The sequence below is a fragment of the Hyaena hyaena genome, unplaced genomic scaffold (genome assembly GCF_003009895.1).
Source record: "Hyaena hyaena isolate Hyena2069 unplaced genomic scaffold, ASM300989v1 scaffold_61, whole genome shotgun sequence".
Taxonomy (NCBI): domain Eukaryota; kingdom Metazoa; phylum Chordata; class Mammalia; order Carnivora; family Hyaenidae; genus Hyaena; species Hyaena hyaena.
This window is the reverse complement of record NW_024080693.1, coordinates 1558963-1577218: the sequence shown is the minus strand read 5'-3', so window position 1 is coordinate 1577218 and position 18256 is coordinate 1558963. Positions and strand designations below refer to the sequence as shown.

Sequence of the window (18256 nt, the reverse complement as noted above, 5' to 3'; positions counted from 1 at the left end):
ATCTTCTAAGACCTTGACACTTCTGGAGGGGTTGTTCAGTTATTTTGTAGAATGTTGCTCAACTTGGGTTTGCATGATGTGATTAGATCGAGGTGGTGCATTTGGGGCAAGGATGTTACAGAAGTGACGCCCGTGCCCCCGTCTGCATCCTCGCAGGGACGTTCTGATGTTGATACGTGGTGTTACTGCTCAGGCTAACCTTGGTCACCTGGGTAAGGTGGTGTCTGCCAGGTGCACCCTGCAGTTACTGCTTTTTCGTTTTGAAATTGTTAAGTATCTTATGGGGCGTTATTCTGGGGCTGTGCAAATACCCCTCAGTGATTCTGCCTGCAATGCTTATTTCTGTGGTGCTTGCCCCTTTCTGTCAGGCCTTCTACATTAAAAAATTATTTTTTTAACATTTATTCAATTTTGAGAGACCAAGAGAGACAGAGTGTGAGTGGGGGAGGGGCAGAGAGAGAAGGAGACACAGAATCCGAAGCAGACTCCAGACTCTGAGCTGTCTGCACAGAGCCCGATGCGGGGCTTGAACCCACGGACCTCCAGATCATGACCTGAGCTGAAGCTGGACACTTAACCGATTGAGCTACCCAGGTGTCTCAGGCCTTCTACATTTTTTTTTTTTTTTTTTTTATTTCTAGGGGAGAGAGCGAGACAGCGCGAGCAGGGGAGGGTCAGAGAGAGAGGGAGACACAGACTCTGAAATGGGCTCCAGGCTCTGAGCTGGCAGTCAGCACAGAGCCCGACGCGGGGCTCGAACCCACGAACTGTGAGATCATGACCTAAGCGAAAGTCGGACGCTTAACCGACTAAGCCACCCAGGCGCCCCGACTTCTACATTTTTTGATTGGAGTTCTATAAAGAACTGGCCCTTTCCCCCCCATTTATTAGTCGATTCAGTAATTTATCTTAGTATAGTCTCTGGGCTCTTTGTTTTACTCTAGGGGATAGAATCCATTACCGTCCTTAGTATCTTGCTCAAATTGTCGCATATTTGGCCATTAGCAGCTTCTTCAGGGTGGCCTATGCATCCTTTCAGTGTACCCCATCGTGGAAAACTTTCTACATTTTGGTTCCATGAGATGCTCTAGGCTAATGTTGTCATTTTCCAGCCCAGCTCTGGAATCAGCTGCTTCTTGAAGAGTGATATTCAGAGAGTAAGACCAGGGCACGAGGTGTGCTCATGGCTCCCGGGGGTCAGTGACTGTAGGCCCCTCTGCAGACAGGAAGCACGTGGACGTGCACCCATCCTTGTACACACTGCTCTGCATCTCATTCCAGTCCGGCATCACGGGGTTCTTTCTGGCCCTCCCGGTTCCTTATCTTGACACCTACTCTGGACCCTGCCCTGGTTAACTACCATATACTTACTTGATTAATCCTAGTATTCACATAAAGTAAATCTGGAATTGCTCGCCCACATTCCCATGAAAAAGAAGTTTGTCCTTAGCCTTGGAGCATGCAGCCAAAACACTGTATTCCAAAGCTACTTAGGTTGGTGGTTTTCTTCCCCACCTTTCTTCCTTGTGATGATATTATTCATTTGGCATAAGGTTCACTTGTTACTCTTTGGGTTCCCCCACATCCTTGTCAATTGCACATTGCTTATTTCACATTTCATTGCTTATTTTTCACTTTGGTAAAAGTAACAAAATGTTGGCCCTTGGACCAGTCTTGTAAAACATCTTTTAAAAAAGTTTTTTAATGTTTGTTTATTTTTGAGAGACAGAGTGCATGTGGAGGAGGCACAGAGATATGGGAGACACAGAATCAGAAACAGGCTCCAGGCTCAGAGGTGTCAGCACAGAGCCCGACACGGGGCTCAAACTCACAAACTGTGAGATCATGACCTGAGCCAAAGTCGGACGCTTAACCAACTGAGCCGTCTAGGTGCCCTGTAAAACATCTTTAAACAAGTTCTTTACAGACTTCTTTCTTCTTGCTGTTCCAGTAGGTCTCTTTCCCTCTGTGTGTGGCTGTGTGCAGATAACTCGTTCTTACTTCCGGGGGTGGGGGTGGGGTGGTGGAGTGCGGAATGCATGCTTATTAGCACAGAGAACTTACAGTAGGTGCATGAGGTCATAATTGTCAGGAAAAGAAAAACAGGGTGCACCGTCTGCTTCCAGCTCTCTAAGGAGGCACAAGGTGTTTTCTTTTTTACCTGGCTTCTTTTACTCAGCAGAATTATTTTAGCATTTATCTACTTTATCCCTTTTATTGTCAAATACTTTTCCATTGTCTGGATGTATTACAGTGTATTTATCCATTCACTTCTTGGTGGACATTGGAGTTTTGGCCAGTTTGGGACTTAAACAAAACTGCTATGAATATTCATGTGCAATTCTTCCTGTGAACCCATGCATTCATTTTTCTTGGGCAAATACCTAGGAGTCAAATTTCTGGGTGGTATGGTTGGTATTGAGAGATTGCCTATTGTTTTCCAAAGTGGTTAACTATTTTATGCTCCCATGAACAATGTTATGAGTGTTCTGGCTCCTCCACTTCCTCTTCAACACTTGTCTGGCCACTTTGATAGGTGTGTAGTGGTATCTTGTTGTGGTTTAACTTTTCATTTCCCTAATGACATGATGTTTCGTGTCTTTTCATAGGCCCTTGCAATCCACGTATCTTCTTTGATGAAGTATTCAGATCTTTTGCACGTTTTTGATAACATTTTAAATTGAAATATAGTTGAATACTTAATGTTATATCAGTTTGAGATGTACAGCGTGGTGATTTAATAAACCTGTATGGCGCTCTGCTCCCCGCAAGTGTGGCTACCATTTGTCACATGCAACACTATTATAATACCATTGACTGTATTCCCTATGAACCTTTTATTCTTGTGACTTCTTCATTCCAGAACTGGAAGCCTGTATCTCCCACTCTCCTTCACCCATTTGTACATTCCCCTTCCCCCATCCCCTCTGGCGACCGTCATTTCTCTGTATTTATGGTTCTGTGCCTGCTCTTTGTTTGTTTCTTCATTTGTTGTTTTTTACATTTGACATTTAAGTGAAACCATACAACATTTGTCTTATCTCTGACTTCTTTCACTTAACATGGTACCTTCTAGGTCCATCTGTGGTGTTGCTAATTGCAAAATTCCATCCTTTTTGTGGTTGAATAATATTCCATTGTATTTTACCCTTTTTAAAATGGGTTGTTTGTCATCTTTTTATTGAGTTTTGAGAGTTCTTTATATATTCTGGATACATGTCCATCCAGAGAGAATATTTTAAAAATATTTCCTTGGGGCACCTGGGTGGCTCAGTCAGTTAAGCTTCCAACTTTGGCTCAGGTCATGATCTCACAGTTCATGATTTCAGGCCCTGCATTGGGCTCTGTGCTGACAACTCAGAGCTCGGAGCCTGCTTCAGATTTTGTGTCTCCTCCTCTCTCTGCCTGTCTCCTCTTTGTGTTCTTTTTCTCTCAATAATAAATAAACATTTAAAAATATTTTCTCTCTGTAGATTGCTTTTCATCTCTTTTTTAAAATTTGTTTGTTTATTTATGAGAGCATGAGTGGGGAATGGGCAGAGAGAGAGGGAGAGAGAGAATCCCAAGCAGCCTCCAAGCTGTCAGCACAGAGCATGATGTGAGGGGCTTGATCCCAGGAACCATGAGATCATGACCCGAGCCGAAATTAAGAGTTGGACACTTAACTGCCTGAGCCATCCAGGTGCCCCCGTTCTTCCTCTTAACAGTGTTTTTTGAAAAGCAAATTTTAAATTTTCATAAAGTCTGATTTATCAGTTTTTCTTTTTTTAAGCTTATTTTAAAGTTTATTTATTTTGAGAGAGAGAGAATGTGTGCATGTGTGTGTGCACAAGCAGGGGATGGGCAGAGAGAGAGGGAGAGAGAGAATCCCAAGCAGGCTCCACGCTGTCAGCACAGAGCCAACTCCCATGGGCTGTGAGATCTTGACTAACTGAGCCACCCAGGTGCCCCTATCAGTTTTTCCTTTTATGATTCGTGCTTTGCCTTTGCCAACTGCCCAGGTCTTTGCTTGGCAGAGTCTTGTTAGCTCTCCAGTGCTTTCAAGAAGATTTTTTTCTGTTTTGTCCAGATTCTTCCTGTTTTTCTTATCAGCTGGGCTGGTCAGAAGTATCTAGCTCGTCATCACCAGGGCAAAAGTCGAGAAATTGGTTTCTATCAGATTATGTCCTATAAAATAATTTTTTCTGAAGACTGAAATTTGGGGTCCAGTTTGGGATATTTTCTAAACAGTCATTTATTTGACTCTCTTTGTCTTATTCATGAAATGTCCGAAATTGTACAGGTCTGTGTTAACGATGATCTGGTTGCAAAGAACTTTGCTTGTTACATATCCCCCAAGGAGAATAAGAACCTTCATTCTGTAGAGAAGCCACGATTGAATAGAAAGTCGGCATCCTTTTCCAGTAAACTCAATCCAGCCCTTACTCTTTGGCCAATGTTTTTGCAAGGAGAAGATTCTCAGGGAATGGAAAGTGAGTGTATCCTCATCGATATACATGGTGGTTTATTTATTTATTTTATTATTATTTTTTTTTTACATAGTGTTTTTTTTAAATTGTCTTATTTGTATAAATCTCACTGTACTGATGTAAGCTGTGCATACTTTCCCCATATGGAGGCAGAGACTTGGACTCTGAATTTAATATTTTAATTCTAATTCTAGTGATTTTGTGACGTTTTGAGGTCCCTATCAACAGGACATTTTTTAAATGTTTTATTTATATCTGAGAGAGAAGGAGAGACAGCGTGAGCAGGGGAGAGTCAGAGAGGGAGACACAGAATCCGAAACAGGCTCCAGGCTCTGAGCTAGCTGTCAGCACAGAGCCTGATGCGGGGCTCGAACCCACGAACCGTGAGATCATGACCATAGCTGAAGTCGGACACTTAACCGACTGAGCCACCTAGGCGCCCCAACAGGACATTTTTTTTATGAGACCAGGAAAAAACTGTTCTCAATTTCTTATTAACATGAAGCTACATTTTCAGAAGTCCGTAAGTTCATAATTTAAAGATATTGCTAAAACAACGTCACATGTCTACCATGTAAGACACTTTTAATTTTTTTTTAATGTTTATTTGTCATAGAGTGTGAGCAGGGGAGGGACACAGAGAGGAGACACAGAATCTGAAGCAGATTCTGAGCTGTCAGCACAGAGCCCGATGCAGGGCTCAAACCCATGAACCGTGAGATCATGACCTGAGCCAAAGTCGGACTCTCAACCTACTGTGAGCCTCCCAGGCACCCCATTTTAGATACTTTTAGATACTCTTTTAGATAAAAGAGCTGTTTACTAACAGGGAAATCCGAGAAGAGTCTGTCATGGACAGTGGAAACAATTTTAAATGTGTCTCTCTCAACTCCATTTTCCTCAGCCCCTTCACACTGCTTTCCTGCCCCGAGTTAGGTCCCCCCTGACCTCCCAGCAGAGGCGAGAGCTGAAGTAGTAGACCAGCGAATTCGCATTTTTAGTTTGGGTTTATTTCATGCTTTAATCCTGAATTGTGTTCTCTCTGTCAGATTCACATGACTTAACGTTTCTGGCTCAGTCTCGTCAGCATCCGTGGCCCAAGGCTGTTGTTGGTGACCTTGGGCCAGCTGCTGTGATCCTGGGTAAGTTTACATGTGTGAGGCGTTTTGTAGGCAGCATAAAAGACCACTCAGCTGTTTAAAGAGTTTAAGGCTTGTGTAGAAGGGCTGTGGTAACTTTCTCTCTTTCTCTTGGAACCTGTTTATGGCGTAGAAGCTGGCAGAGGTCATTTGCCTTGCAGTCCCTACTGAGAGGGTTTAACTATAACATAAAGAACACACGTAAGAGGTGTCACGTGTAAAACTGGTTTATTCAAGCCCAGCCCCACACCAGTGATGATTATATGTTCTCTGATTATACATACAGGTTTATGATCAATTTTTACTTTAAGCAGCAGCACATATAACGGTGAGAGGCAATTTATGAGGGTAAGAATACCCAGTCTTTAATTCCCTACCTCTGGCGTACATAATGGATTGGAATTGATGGGCAAGAGTGGCATCTGCCAGCTCCTCTGATTGTTGGCTCACCCCCTGCGGTAATTCTTCTACCCCTTACTTCTCTCCCTCTCACGTCAGGCACATGTGTACCTGTGGGAGTGTTGTTGCATGCGTGTAATCGGAAACCTCAACTAAGTTAAAGCTCTCGCCAATGAAATGATTCCCTACGTTTAGTGTTATTTTCAGTTACTTCGGTAATGTTGTTATCACAGAGAAATACAGATATTCAGAGTTTTAAAAACCTGCCGTCTTTAATAATTACTTATTAAAGAGTTTCCAGAGTTCCCAGTTGTGAGGCTGTTTATACCATTTTTCTCTCATCGGAATGAGATTCTACTACACATACATCTGGGTACTGTTTTTCAGTTAACATTGGGTGAACTTCTTTCTGGACACTCAGAGGTGTCCAGGAGCACGTGGCTTAAGGATATGGGCTCTGACGTAAGACAGCTGGAATATCAGTGTCCCTCTCTCCTATGTGACATGGGGAGGCACTGTTCCCATCCCAGTGACCTGATCCACATACAGAGCTTACGTGGCCTGGAGCCTGGCCTGTGGCAGACTTGGGCACATGGGGCCCCCACCCCGTGTTGTGATGTGCCTCCTGCAGGGCTCCCAGATGAGAATTCCTGCTGAAAGGAGCCCCTGTGACTGACTGGAGAAATACAAATGGAAATAAAAATATATGCCCATTTCCACCAGAGTAGGAAAATACCAGGCATTTTACATTATGCTTAATCACTGCACAGCTTTCTGTCATACAGATATCTCATTAGTATTTTAAGTAGCCCGAGATTGCCGGGCAGTAACAGTTTCCCATTCTTCCATATTATAGTCAGTGTTGGAATGGACTACACGTGTCTTTGGAAAGGAAAAGGTTGATGGTAAACTAAAGAAATGCTAATGTGAGATGTAACTGGTTGTCATGTGAAAAACAAAATGATCAGATATTACTTGTCCAAGCAAAGATTCTCCTTTCCCTGTGATCATAGTGACGTGATTTTTCAACTGTGTTTTTTTTTTTTGTAAGTTTATTTATATTTGAAAGAGACAGAGTTACCTGAGCAGGGGAAGGGGCAGAGAGAGAGGGAGACACAGAATCTGAAGCAGCTCCATGCTCTGAGCTGTCAGCACAGAGCCCGACGCGGGGCTCAAACTCCTGAACCGTAAGATCATGACCTGAGCTGAAGTCAAAAGCTTAACCAATTGAACCACCCAGACACCCCTCAACTGTATTTTAATTAATTTGTAGTACTTCTCCTTGAAGTTGACTTACATTTTTTTTTTAATGAAAGTACAATTCTTTGTTAATATGTGGTTAAACACTCAAATAGTACAAGAGTAATGGAAAGTACTTTCCTTCTTGCAACCTCTCCTCACCCCAGACCGTTCCCTAGAGGTAAACCTTTATCTTACCCCTTAGCTATTTATTTTGGTGGTTATCTCCAAATTTTGAAACACTTATGATTAATTTACTATTTCTGGGCTTATCAGTTCTAGACAGACAGTCTTGACTTCTGTGACAGACTAGCTCACGCTCCTGATCCAGGTGCATTTATTCATCAGATGTTCGTTACCACTTAGGCGTCAGGACTATTCTAGGGACTCAGCAAGGAAGGCAGCAGGTATCTGCTTTCATGGGGCTTACATCCATTTTCTCAATGAGATTTCTATTTTAGGATAATCACAGAGAAAAGTTGGAGAGCTTGACAGAGAAGTCTCTTCCGAAAGCATGTGAGAATTAAGCTGCTCACTGGATCTTTCCCCAGTACTTGAGTGTGTTTTTCTAGCAACAAAGGTATTCTCAAAAATATTCACCAAACAGCCAGCAGAATCAGAAAAGTAACATCGACACATCGTGATCAAATGAGCCTCAGACACCCGTCAGGTTCGGCCACTCGTCCCTGCGATTTCTTTGTGGTGGAAGGGTGCGGCTCAGCACCTGTTCCTGCGCTTAGCCGTTACGTCTTCTTCTCTGGAATCATTCCTCAGTCTTCCCTTGACTTTCATTACCCTGACACCTTTGAAGACTATAGACCAATTGTTTTGTAGAATGTCCCTCAATGGGAGCGGATGTTTTTGTCATGATCAGATTCAGCTCATGCACCTGTGGCAGGGATCCCTCCAAAGAGATACTGTGTTCATCTTACCAGGTGACCCAAAACTTTGATTTATCCCATTACTGATGAATTGTTTCCTTAAATTGCTTAATTAAGGTAGCATCTGCCAGACTTCTCCACTGAAAGTTACTGTTCACCTTGTAAAAATATTTTGTAGGCTGCTATCACGAAACATAAATATACCATTCCTTTTTATTTACTAATTAATTCATATTCGTACGGATTCCTGTTTGAAACCCTGAAATCAATCATTTCTCCAAGATTCCCTGGCTTTTTTTTTTAATGGAGAGTGGCATTTTGAAGCCAAGATCTGGGAGCTGGGATTGTTCGTTTCTGTTGCTCCCAGGCCCTTCAGTGGACAGAGCTGAGGACTATGTGCATGTGTACGTGTGCCTCCATATGCTTACATCTGTATTTTCTGTCTATAATCTATGTACTGAAAACCAGGAGTTCACACCACTACTTCCAGTTGTGATCCTGCTACTGGATTTATTCTAGCTTCATGCCCTCCCAAATTTGTTATACCCCTCTGTGACTGAGATTCCTACCTTCCGTTATCCATACTGTAGTTACTGATGGGGTCAATCCTCCTGTATAATCAACCACTCTTTGGTTTTATAAGAAACTGGTTGTTTATGACCACTACTACCCCCCTTTCTGCATAGATGCATTCCTCACTCCATTTGCTGACAGTACTCCCATCCCCTTAAACCTCACCTGTGCCCCTCACTCACCCAGTTCAGGGTGATACCCTCCCTCTGCCACACACAGCCGCCTTGTGGATGCTTTCCTCATTTCTCTTAGACCTAGATCCACCCCCACTTTGGTTCTGCATTCCCACATGGGGTTGCTTCTCACTCCCACCCTTGCAAAGGCACCCTCCTAGCCCTTCTTGGCTCTGAGCCTCTCTCCTCCTCTAGCCCACCCCCCCTTAGGTGCTTACTTAAGTTTGTTTGGTTGGGCTGATATCCTGCTTTGTTATCACCAAGGTCTCTCTGCCAGCACAGATCAGGAGCCCTTTTTTCTGCCTCACCTACCAGTCTTAGGACTGAATTGTGTGAGTTTTGATAGACTTTGCCTTTCAAAGAATTGGTCCAGTTCATCTGTGTTACCATATTCGTGGGCATAGAGTTGTTCATAGTATTCCTTTTTCATCCTTCCAGTGTCTATGGGACCTGTAGTGATGTCTCTTCTTTCATTTCTGGTATTTGTTAACTGTTTCATCTTTGTTTTTCTTAGCCAGGTAGAGGCTTAGTGTTTTTATTGAGTTTTTCCAAAGCAAACCATGCTATGGACTGAGTTGTGTGCCCCCCAAATTCATCTGTTTGTTGAAGCCCTGACCCCAGTGTGATTGTATTTAGAGATAGGGTCTTTAAGAAGTAATTAGGTTAGGGGTGCCTGAGTGGCTCAGTTAAGCATCTGACTTTGGCTCAGGTCATGATCTCACCACTCATGGGTTCAAACTCCACACCGGGCTGTCTACTGACAGCTCAGAGCCTGAAACCTGCTTCGGATTCTGTGTCTCCCTCTCTCTCTGCCCCAGCCCCTCTCAAAAATGAAGAAATGTTAAAAAAAAATTTTAAAAAGAAGTTATTAGGTTAAATGAGGTCATAAGAGTGGATCCCTAGCCCAGTAGAACTAGTGTCCTTATAAGAAGAGGAAGAGACACCGGAGTACTTTCTCTCCTTCATATGGGGATACATAAGAAGGCAGCCATTTGCAAGGTAGGAAGATAGCTCTATAAGTAGTACCTTGATCTTGGATTTCCCAGCATCCAGACCTGTGAGAAAATAAGTTTCTATTGTTTAAGCCACCAATTTATAGTATTTTGTTATGGCCTGAGCCAACTAATGCCAAGCAGCTGTTGGTTTTACTGATTTCCTTGATTATTTTACAATCCCAGCAGAGGTAATGAAATTTTTCTCCCAGTCCAGCAACAACTCAGCCAATGAGAGATGGTCACAACTCAGCCAATGAAAAGTCACTACACTTTAGACTCCCAGTTTACTCCTAGGGACTTTTTGTTTACAAAAAGAGGAGCCTGTCTCTCAGGGGGACAGGTGTCAGTGTCACACTGTAAGAAGAGCCACATGTGTTGTGCGCCATGTTGTGGTCCTCTTTGAAAAATATAGTCTGGTAAGTGGGGAAAGTAAATTATGTTCAGTTCTTGTAAGCCAGTAAAGGAATTCTTTAAACTCTTTTTTATGTGATAAGGGTTGAAACAAGGTTTTTAAAATTTAATACCCTCCAGGTTCAATACAAAATGCTATTCCATAATACTTTCATGTATTAAGATTTTATAATAGTATTTTAAAAATTGTACTCCTTTTTGTCCTGTTTTCTATGAATAGTACTTTCTAAGATAACTCTTTTATCACTTTTTATTTTGCAGATAAAACTATAAACTGTAGTACGGGTTCATTGGGAGGCTTGTCTAAAAAAAAATCTGAAAAGAAGCAACAGCACATCTCTTTGAAAGATATAAATAAGGTTGTATTTTTGAATATTCATTAGACACAAAGTTCATATAATGTTAATTTTAGAATAGTCTCCTTTGAAATCCAAAAATTTATTTTTTAGTAAGAAATCCTTGGCTATGATAGTGCCTTTCAGGAAAAAATACACTTCGTGAGTTTGCTGTATTTCTTTCTCAATTTAAAAGAATTTTTTAAATGTTTACTTATTTTTAAGAGACAGACACAGAGCACGAGTGGGGGAGGGGTAGAAAGAGAGGGAGACACAGAATCTGAAGCAGCTCCAGGTTCTGAGCTGTCAGCACAGAGCCCGACGCGGGGCTTGAACCCACAGACTGTGAGATCATGAGCTGAGCTGAAGTCATGTGCTTAACCGACTGAGCCACCCAGGCGCCGCTGCTGTATTTCTAAAGAACAAGATAACTGCAGCTTCCTTCTTGTTCCTGGCCTCGTGGCTTTTGAACACAACTGTGTGTTTATGCTCATGTGAAAACCTGAGATTACGGGACGTTCTAATAGTTAAGTTCAAGTCCAACCTGTCCTTCCAGTTCGTTTGACAAGACAAGTGAAATAATTATAGGATGTTTGAAATACCGAGTGTCTGAGGTGCCAGCCGCTTGCTACTTGGACCCTGGAATCTAGTGGCTATGGCAATGGTGTAATTCCCCCAGCTTTCCCGAAAGTTCTTGGGTCTCTCCCTGTCTCAGTTGACTGAAAATTATCTGGGACGGTTGTTATGATAAGAGTTCCCATGGAATTTTGTCTCCTTAGGAATATATATCTTGCTTGCATACGTATTCCTTTGTTCACAGTGTGCTGAGTCTTCGGTGTCCTGGCCAACGAAGAGGGGAATAACTATATACGCGGAGCCAGATATACCAACAGCAAGGTAGGATTTGAAAATTCAGGGTAATTGAACAGATACATAAATGTGATATTGTCTTACACAGCGTTCTATAAGACTGATGACAGGAGAGGATTCAATTTCAGTAAAGACTGGCCCTGGAAGTTTTGACTAAACATATGTTCATTTAAAAGAAAAACGTTGTGACAGCTGTTTAGCAGCGCAGTTGACCAAAGCTTGGTAGTGGCTCTACAGTCTCCTTGTTCCCTTGTGACACAAAGTTTCTGTAAGGCAGATCCGGCAACGTGGTCATAGCATAAAGGATGGGTAAATGTGGGCCACATGGCGGTACAAGGTGGTGGAAGGCAAAGACTGGTTGTTGAAGATGAGTGACAGGTGTCAAAGGCTTTGGCTGTGACCCTGCCCTCATCGAGATGCATGTCGATGTTTGTGAAAACACAGAAAAGAGGCACTATTACTCCATTTCGCAGATTGTGTAAGATCTTGAGTAGTATGCTGCCGTTGCTCCCCTCCTGGGCGTCATCCCAGTGTTGTCCTGCATTGCATTTATACGTTCTTTATAAATCCTCGAATCTATGATCACAGTTAGTGATCTTTTCGAGGGATGTAAAGAAGAGAAAAAGCTTCTGTATTTACCTTCGTAGTTACAGAGCTTTTCACTCTGTGTATGGGTCCAGGTTTCCATCTGGCATCATTTGCCTTGACCCCGAAGGACCTCTTTCACTATTGTCTTGTGGGTCTGCTGCTGCTGAATTCTTTCAGCTTTTGTATGTCTGGAAAACTTAGTTCAGCTTCGGTTTTGAAAAAAAGTATTTTTGCTAGGTATAGAGTCTCGGCTGACAATTTTCCGCCCTGTATTTTAGAGACATACTACTGTACTGTGTGCCTCCCGCATCCTTCCCACTGCAAAACCTACTGCCACCCTTTTCTTGCTTCCTTTGTTTGCAATGTGTCTTTTTTCCTTTGACTGCGTTTGAGATTTGTTTCTGGCTTGAGCACTTGAATTATGACTTGCATGGGTGTGGTTTCTCTCCTGGTTCTCATGCTTGGGGCTCATTAAGGTTCTTCATTTGTAGGTTTCTGTCTTTCATCAGATTTGGAGAGTGTTGGGCTGCTATTCCACAGAGTTTTTTTTCTGCACCCGCCCATCTCTTTCTCCTCTCCTGAGACCCTGATGAGACAAATGTCACACCTTTTGATATTGTCCGAAAGGTCCCTGAGACTGCTCATTTTTTCAACCTTTATTTCTTGCTGTTCTTAATAATTCTCCTGCTCTATCTTTAACTTTATTGAGTCTTCTTTTATTTCCATCCTGCTGTTTAGCACATCTGGTGAATTTTTAAATGTGATGTATTTTTCAGTTCTAAAATTTTCATTTGAAATTTTTTATAGTTTATATTTCTTTGCTGAGAACTTTAGAAAAAAATTTTTTAATGCTTATTTTTGAGAGAGAGAGATAGAGACAGAGTGCGAGCAGGGGAGGGGCAGAAAGAGAGCGGAAGGGAGACACAGAATCCAAAGCAGGCTTTAGTCTCTGAGCTGTCAGCACAGAGCCTGACATGGGGCTTGAATTCACGAACTTCGAGATCATGACCTGAGCGGAAGTCGGAGGCTTAACTGACTGAGCCACCCAGGTACCACTGTTTTTTAAAAAAAAATTTTTAAGTCTTTGCTGATCACTTTTATCGTTCCATTTAGGAGTGCTCACCCCTCCTTCTCTTATGGACTCTGGTTATGATAGCTGCTTTTAAGTACATGGTAATTCTCATTTGTGAGCCATCTTGGGAACCATATCTGCTGATAAGCTTTTCCCTTGACGATTGATCTTGTTTTCCTGGTTCTTGGTGTGTTGTCGTGTCTTCCGTTCTGGATATCTTGAATATTATAGCGTGAGACTGGTTTCTTTTCACATCCTCTGGAGAAGGTTGACCTTGTTGTTTTTCTTGTTTATTTTAGCAGGAAGTCAGCAGCTCCCTTCATTCAGACCACAAATTCTGTCTCAGTTTCTGTGGCTGGTGACTGCCGCGCTGCTTTCGATCTGTTACGAATATGCTCAACTTGGGGCAAGCCTGGGACTCATGTTGGGTCATAAATAGAAATGGGGGACCCCCTTCCTCTGGCACACTCTCTCCTTTTTCCAGGATTTTCCTCACATTCACGATTTTCTAGAAGCTCCCTGTCCCTCTGTCCAGGTGGATGGCTTTTCGTTGAGAAACAGCCATGCAGTTCTGTGGGTTTAGGGCCACTTATAGGGCAAAACAGCAGCGGAAACAAGAGGAGACAAAGATGGGAGGTTTCCGTGGGTCTTGTTTCCCAGGTCTTCCAGAGTGAGAGGGTTTCTCCCGGGGCTCTGGGTGCCAGTGCTGCCGCCGGCACTGCAGCCGCGTGATTGGAGCCACCCTGGGCAGGGCCAGGAGAGAAAAAGGGAGAGGAGAAAGTCAGAGATTACACTGCCTGGTGAATGGCTGGTTCTCTGGCTTGAAATAGAAGATTTCTCCCAGCGTTTGGGGTTGATGTCAGCTGTGCTGTTGTGCGTTGGGCCAACGCGGGGAGACAGGGAGTTAAAAGCCCGGGGAGCTCTCCATAATGCTGATGGTCTGCGCGGCTCGCCTTCTCTCCCCTACGGTTCTGTACTTTGCACGAAGCCCCTGGCCGTGGTCCCCAGGAGACATGGGCTGTGTGTCAACAGGGCTTCCCTCCCTAAATGGTGCTTCGGGCTGAGCAGCAGTTTACACAGAAATAAATCTGTGTATGTGGAGCGACTCAGTCCTCAGTGCTCTTTAATGAGTTTTCTCCTCAAAAATAAAGTCATTTTCAGGATTGGGGTTAATGGGCTCAGAGATTCTAATGAATGTTTTTTGGTTCTTAGCTCTTTATGTCAGAAGCCAAATAAGAAGCCTCTTAGGTGGGCCGAGAAGAAAGAACACAACGAGAAGAATGGCTGTGTGAAGTAAGTTTTCTCTTTGGCCTGCACTTTTTATTGCTATAACTGTAATGAAATTATAAATTATTCCTATTATATATGATAATTATATTATTTTTATACATATACATTTTATTTTACACATAATTCTGTTATACGTAATTTTAGTTACTCATATATATGATATGTACATCATATATAATTTTATTATTCAAACTTGTGTTCTCACTTAGAAAATACACATGCAGTGTGTCTGCATATATAACTAACAAACTTTGAAGTTAGTTTTATTTTTGTTTACTAGGGTAGATTTTTCCTTTAAAATCTTTATTCCACTGTAAATAGTCGTTTTTTGGCTCCCGTTCCTTGTCTTCTTGATAAAGTAGACAGTTTTATGAAACCAATCAGATATGGTTGGTTTTGGGGGCTGTTGATTTTATGTGGATTAATGTTTGCTTTCTTCCCATTTCTCGGGTGGTAAAGACGTCTTCCACCTGCTGGAGAAGCTACGTATTTGCAGCATGGAATTATGGGACTACCTGAGTTTTTGTGGGTTTTTTTTTTCTCTTGCCAGATTCACAGAGGATTCACCAGTAAGTTATTAATAATAGAGTAGTGACTTCATTTTATACTTGTTTATTCCACAAAACCTCTTCCTACCCATTTTTATGATTTTTTTACCATAGCAGCCTGAAAACACCCCTACATTCCAAGTAACTGGCTGCTCTGAAGTCACCAGAGTGACAAGGAATTTACGACGGTTCAGAAGTGGGTCGTTCGTGCTGGGATGCCTGGGGAGAGGGTGTTGACCGTGCCCGCCTCCCAGAGCCCACACTCTGGCCCTGAAACACCCCGTCACCCAGCAGGAGCACCCCACACAGCCTCGGGCCCGGGGGCTCGGAAGGCCGCTCTGGAGCCCACAGATGGGGGGGTGGCTGTGAGTGCGCCTGTGTTGATGTCCTCCTCCCAGGGCATCACTGCACCCTGATACCTGGAAGCCGGGGGCGCACAGGGTTGTTTTCCCTCCAGCAGGAGGCCTTGCATTACCCACGCAGCTCATTTCTTCGATTACATTACGTTATAGCTTGACAAATCAGCCCTGAGTTTCTCTGTTGCCTTTTATTTTTGTATTGGAAGGTTGTACCTTCTCTTGGGCTAAATGGCCTTTAGTGAGAACAGTTGATTAAACCCGTCCGTTATTCCATCAGTCCTGGTGGGTTCCAGGGCAACTCGAAGTGGTTCAAGATTACAGCAGAGAAGGGAGGAGGCAGTGGAGGAGGTGACCTAGTGATCGCACCGTCTTTGTCCTTGTTCAGAACAAGTGCCCCGGGATAGGCGTTACCATGTCCAGAGTCTGGGGGTTGGGGTTTGGGGGGCAAGTGTGGTACTGGCATGACCTCTGTGGCCTTCGTATCACAATAGACAGGGCAGAACAGGACAGGCAGTAATTTCACAGCTATGCCTTGGGACATACAGCTGACCCTTGAACAACACAGGCTTAGGAGTGTCAACCACCCCCACAGTTAAAAGTCTGCGTATAACTTTTCACTCCCCTGGAATTCAGCTGCCAATACCTTGTTGACCAGAAGCCTTACTGATAACATAGCCGACTAGCACATGTTTTTTTGTACCGTAAAGCTAGAGAAAAGAAGATGTTATTAAGCAAATCATAAGGGAAACGTGTTCTCACTAATGTCCTGTAAATAGTCCACATAGAAGTTGATGTGCACAGTTCAAACCCAGGTTGCTTGAGGGCCAACTATATATTTCATTTTACTTCTGTCAAGGGAGATTTAAAAGGACACCTCAGTCGAGAAAATATTAACACTCCCTTTTTTTCTTCGAATTGCCCTTTTAACTTCCCTTTTTTTCTTCGAATTGCCCTTTTAACTACTTTATAGATTATTGCAGTTTTTAAATCCGGATCCTTTGAGAACTGATGGAATCTCTGATCTTCAGAAGGTATTATACTACCTTAAAAAAAAAAAAAGTTAAAAATCAAAGCCACCTCTTTACTCTTTAAATCCCTCTCCTCCTTTGTCTGGATTTGAGGCTGGAAGAGAAACCCCCTTAGGTGGGGGACTCTACCTGAGGACATCCTTTTAGAAATTCTCTGGTGAATTATTGCTTTAGGGAAATTGTTCTTTTTTTTTTTTTTTTTTTTAATTTGGGGAATAGATACTTTTCCTTTCCTTTTGGTAGTTTGGGTGGGTTTTGACAAGCATATGTACCAAGGCTTTGACGAGGCTTTGACGTTGCAGTCAGACACTGGTATCTCCCTCCTTCGCATGAAGAGGTTGACGCCCTGGGTGGGGGGGAGAGGCGGGGGTGGGCGTCTAATGGGCTGCTGTTTTAGCTGCAGAAGCTGCGGTCGGGGTCCCCACAGCCAGTCCCTGTGCTCCGGAACAAGATCGAGCCTTGCTTGTCAGTTGATGCGTCACCACTTTCGGCTGACCTGAAAAAGGTAAAAGTGCCCCTGAGGCCGCACTTGTGAAGGAATGCTGACCTGTTCTAACACAGGATTTTTAATAAACAGTTCGAAGGCTGCACTTGCATATTTTCTTTGCTTTTGAAATTTTTTCTTCAGCTTTTCGTTTTAATTACTGATTTTTCATGTATTTATTTTTGTTACGTTTATTTATTTTTGAGAGACAGAGAGAGCCAGGGCACGAGGAGGGGAGGGACAGAGAGAAAGGGAGACACAGAATCCAAAGCAGGCTCCGGGCTCTGAGCTGTTGGCAGAGAGCCCGACGCGGGACTCAAACCCATGAACCGTGAGATCATGACCTGATCTGAAGTTGGATGCTAGGCCGACTGAGCTACCCAGGCGCCCCTCATTTATTCATAAATTCAGGTTAACTTCTTACAAGTGAAGAATTCTTTTGTGGAGAAACCACTGTGTAACTCTTAGTGCTTTTCTGAAACAAGTTTTCACATGTGTTTCTGCCCAGGGGCTTAGAAGGGAAAGGTGCCAGAGCAGTTACAAGATACTTCCGAGTGTTCTTTCTGAAACCGTTCTAGAGACTGCCATCAATAGAATGTGTTTATCTAGTTTCTTGATTCAAAAAAAAAAGAAGATAAAGCTAAACCCACGAGGAGGAATTGAGTAAGAGTGAGTGAAGCCTTTAGTGGCCCAGAGATTTCCACAGGCTTCCAGAAGATGGAGAACAGGCAGTGGAGTGTGGCTGACTAGCAGAGGAAGGAGCACAGTGAAGTGGGGGGTACTGAACTTCCCTCTAACGCTTCTTGAGAACCCCCGGTCAGCCTCTCAGCAAGGGGCTTGGACGATCTTTTTGAAGGAACTGAATGGCCCTAGAAGTGCCCTTCAGATGATGCTGTTTGGAGTTCTCCCCGTAAAACCGCCTGCCTAGTGTGCTGGCTTCCTGCAGGGGACGCTCCCGGGAACCAGCTCTGCCCGGCCCGCACGTCTTCTGTCAGCTTTTAGTGCTCCTCCTCTGTGCAGACACACATCCAGGATCTGTCGACATTTGAAGAAGGCTCCCACCTAAAAACAAAACGCTTTTTTAAAAAAGACCAAAAGGAACTCTGAAGGAAACCAACTGTAGGCAGTCAATAAAATGTTACGGGCCGCCTGAGTGGCTCAGTTGGTTAAGCATCCAACATCGGCTCAGGTTATGATCTCCCACTTGGTGAGTTCAAGCCCTGCATCAGGCTCTGTGCTGAGAGCTCTGAGCCTGGAGCCTGCTTCAGATTCTGTCTCTCCCCCTCTGTCTGCCCCTCCCCCACTCACACTCTTTATCTCTCTTTTTTTCTCTCTCAAAAATAAATAGAAACATTAGGGGCACCTGGGTGGCTCAGTTGGTTAAGTGTCCAACTCTTGTTTTC

The 18256-nt window shown here is 43.4% G+C and overlaps 1 protein-coding gene across 1 annotated transcript in view; it reads left to right on the top strand.

Annotated features, from left to right (window-relative positions):
- Positions 1 to 18256, top strand: part of TDRD12 (tudor domain containing 12) — a 73756-nt gene that overhangs the window by 20121 nt on the left and 35379 nt on the right. Inside the window, exons 7-13 of the mRNA XM_039231896.1 lie at positions 4283 to 4472; positions 5519 to 5611; positions 10541 to 10638; positions 11435 to 11511; positions 14357 to 14437; positions 16312 to 16372; positions 16767 to 16874. Coding sequence (XP_039087827.1) covers positions 4283 to 4472; positions 5519 to 5611; positions 10541 to 10638; positions 11435 to 11511; positions 14357 to 14437; positions 16312 to 16372; positions 16767 to 16874 — 708 coding nt within the window. The remainder of the gene's footprint in view (positions 1 to 4282; positions 4473 to 5518; positions 5612 to 10540; positions 10639 to 11434; positions 11512 to 14356; positions 14438 to 16311; positions 16373 to 16766; positions 16875 to 18256) is intronic.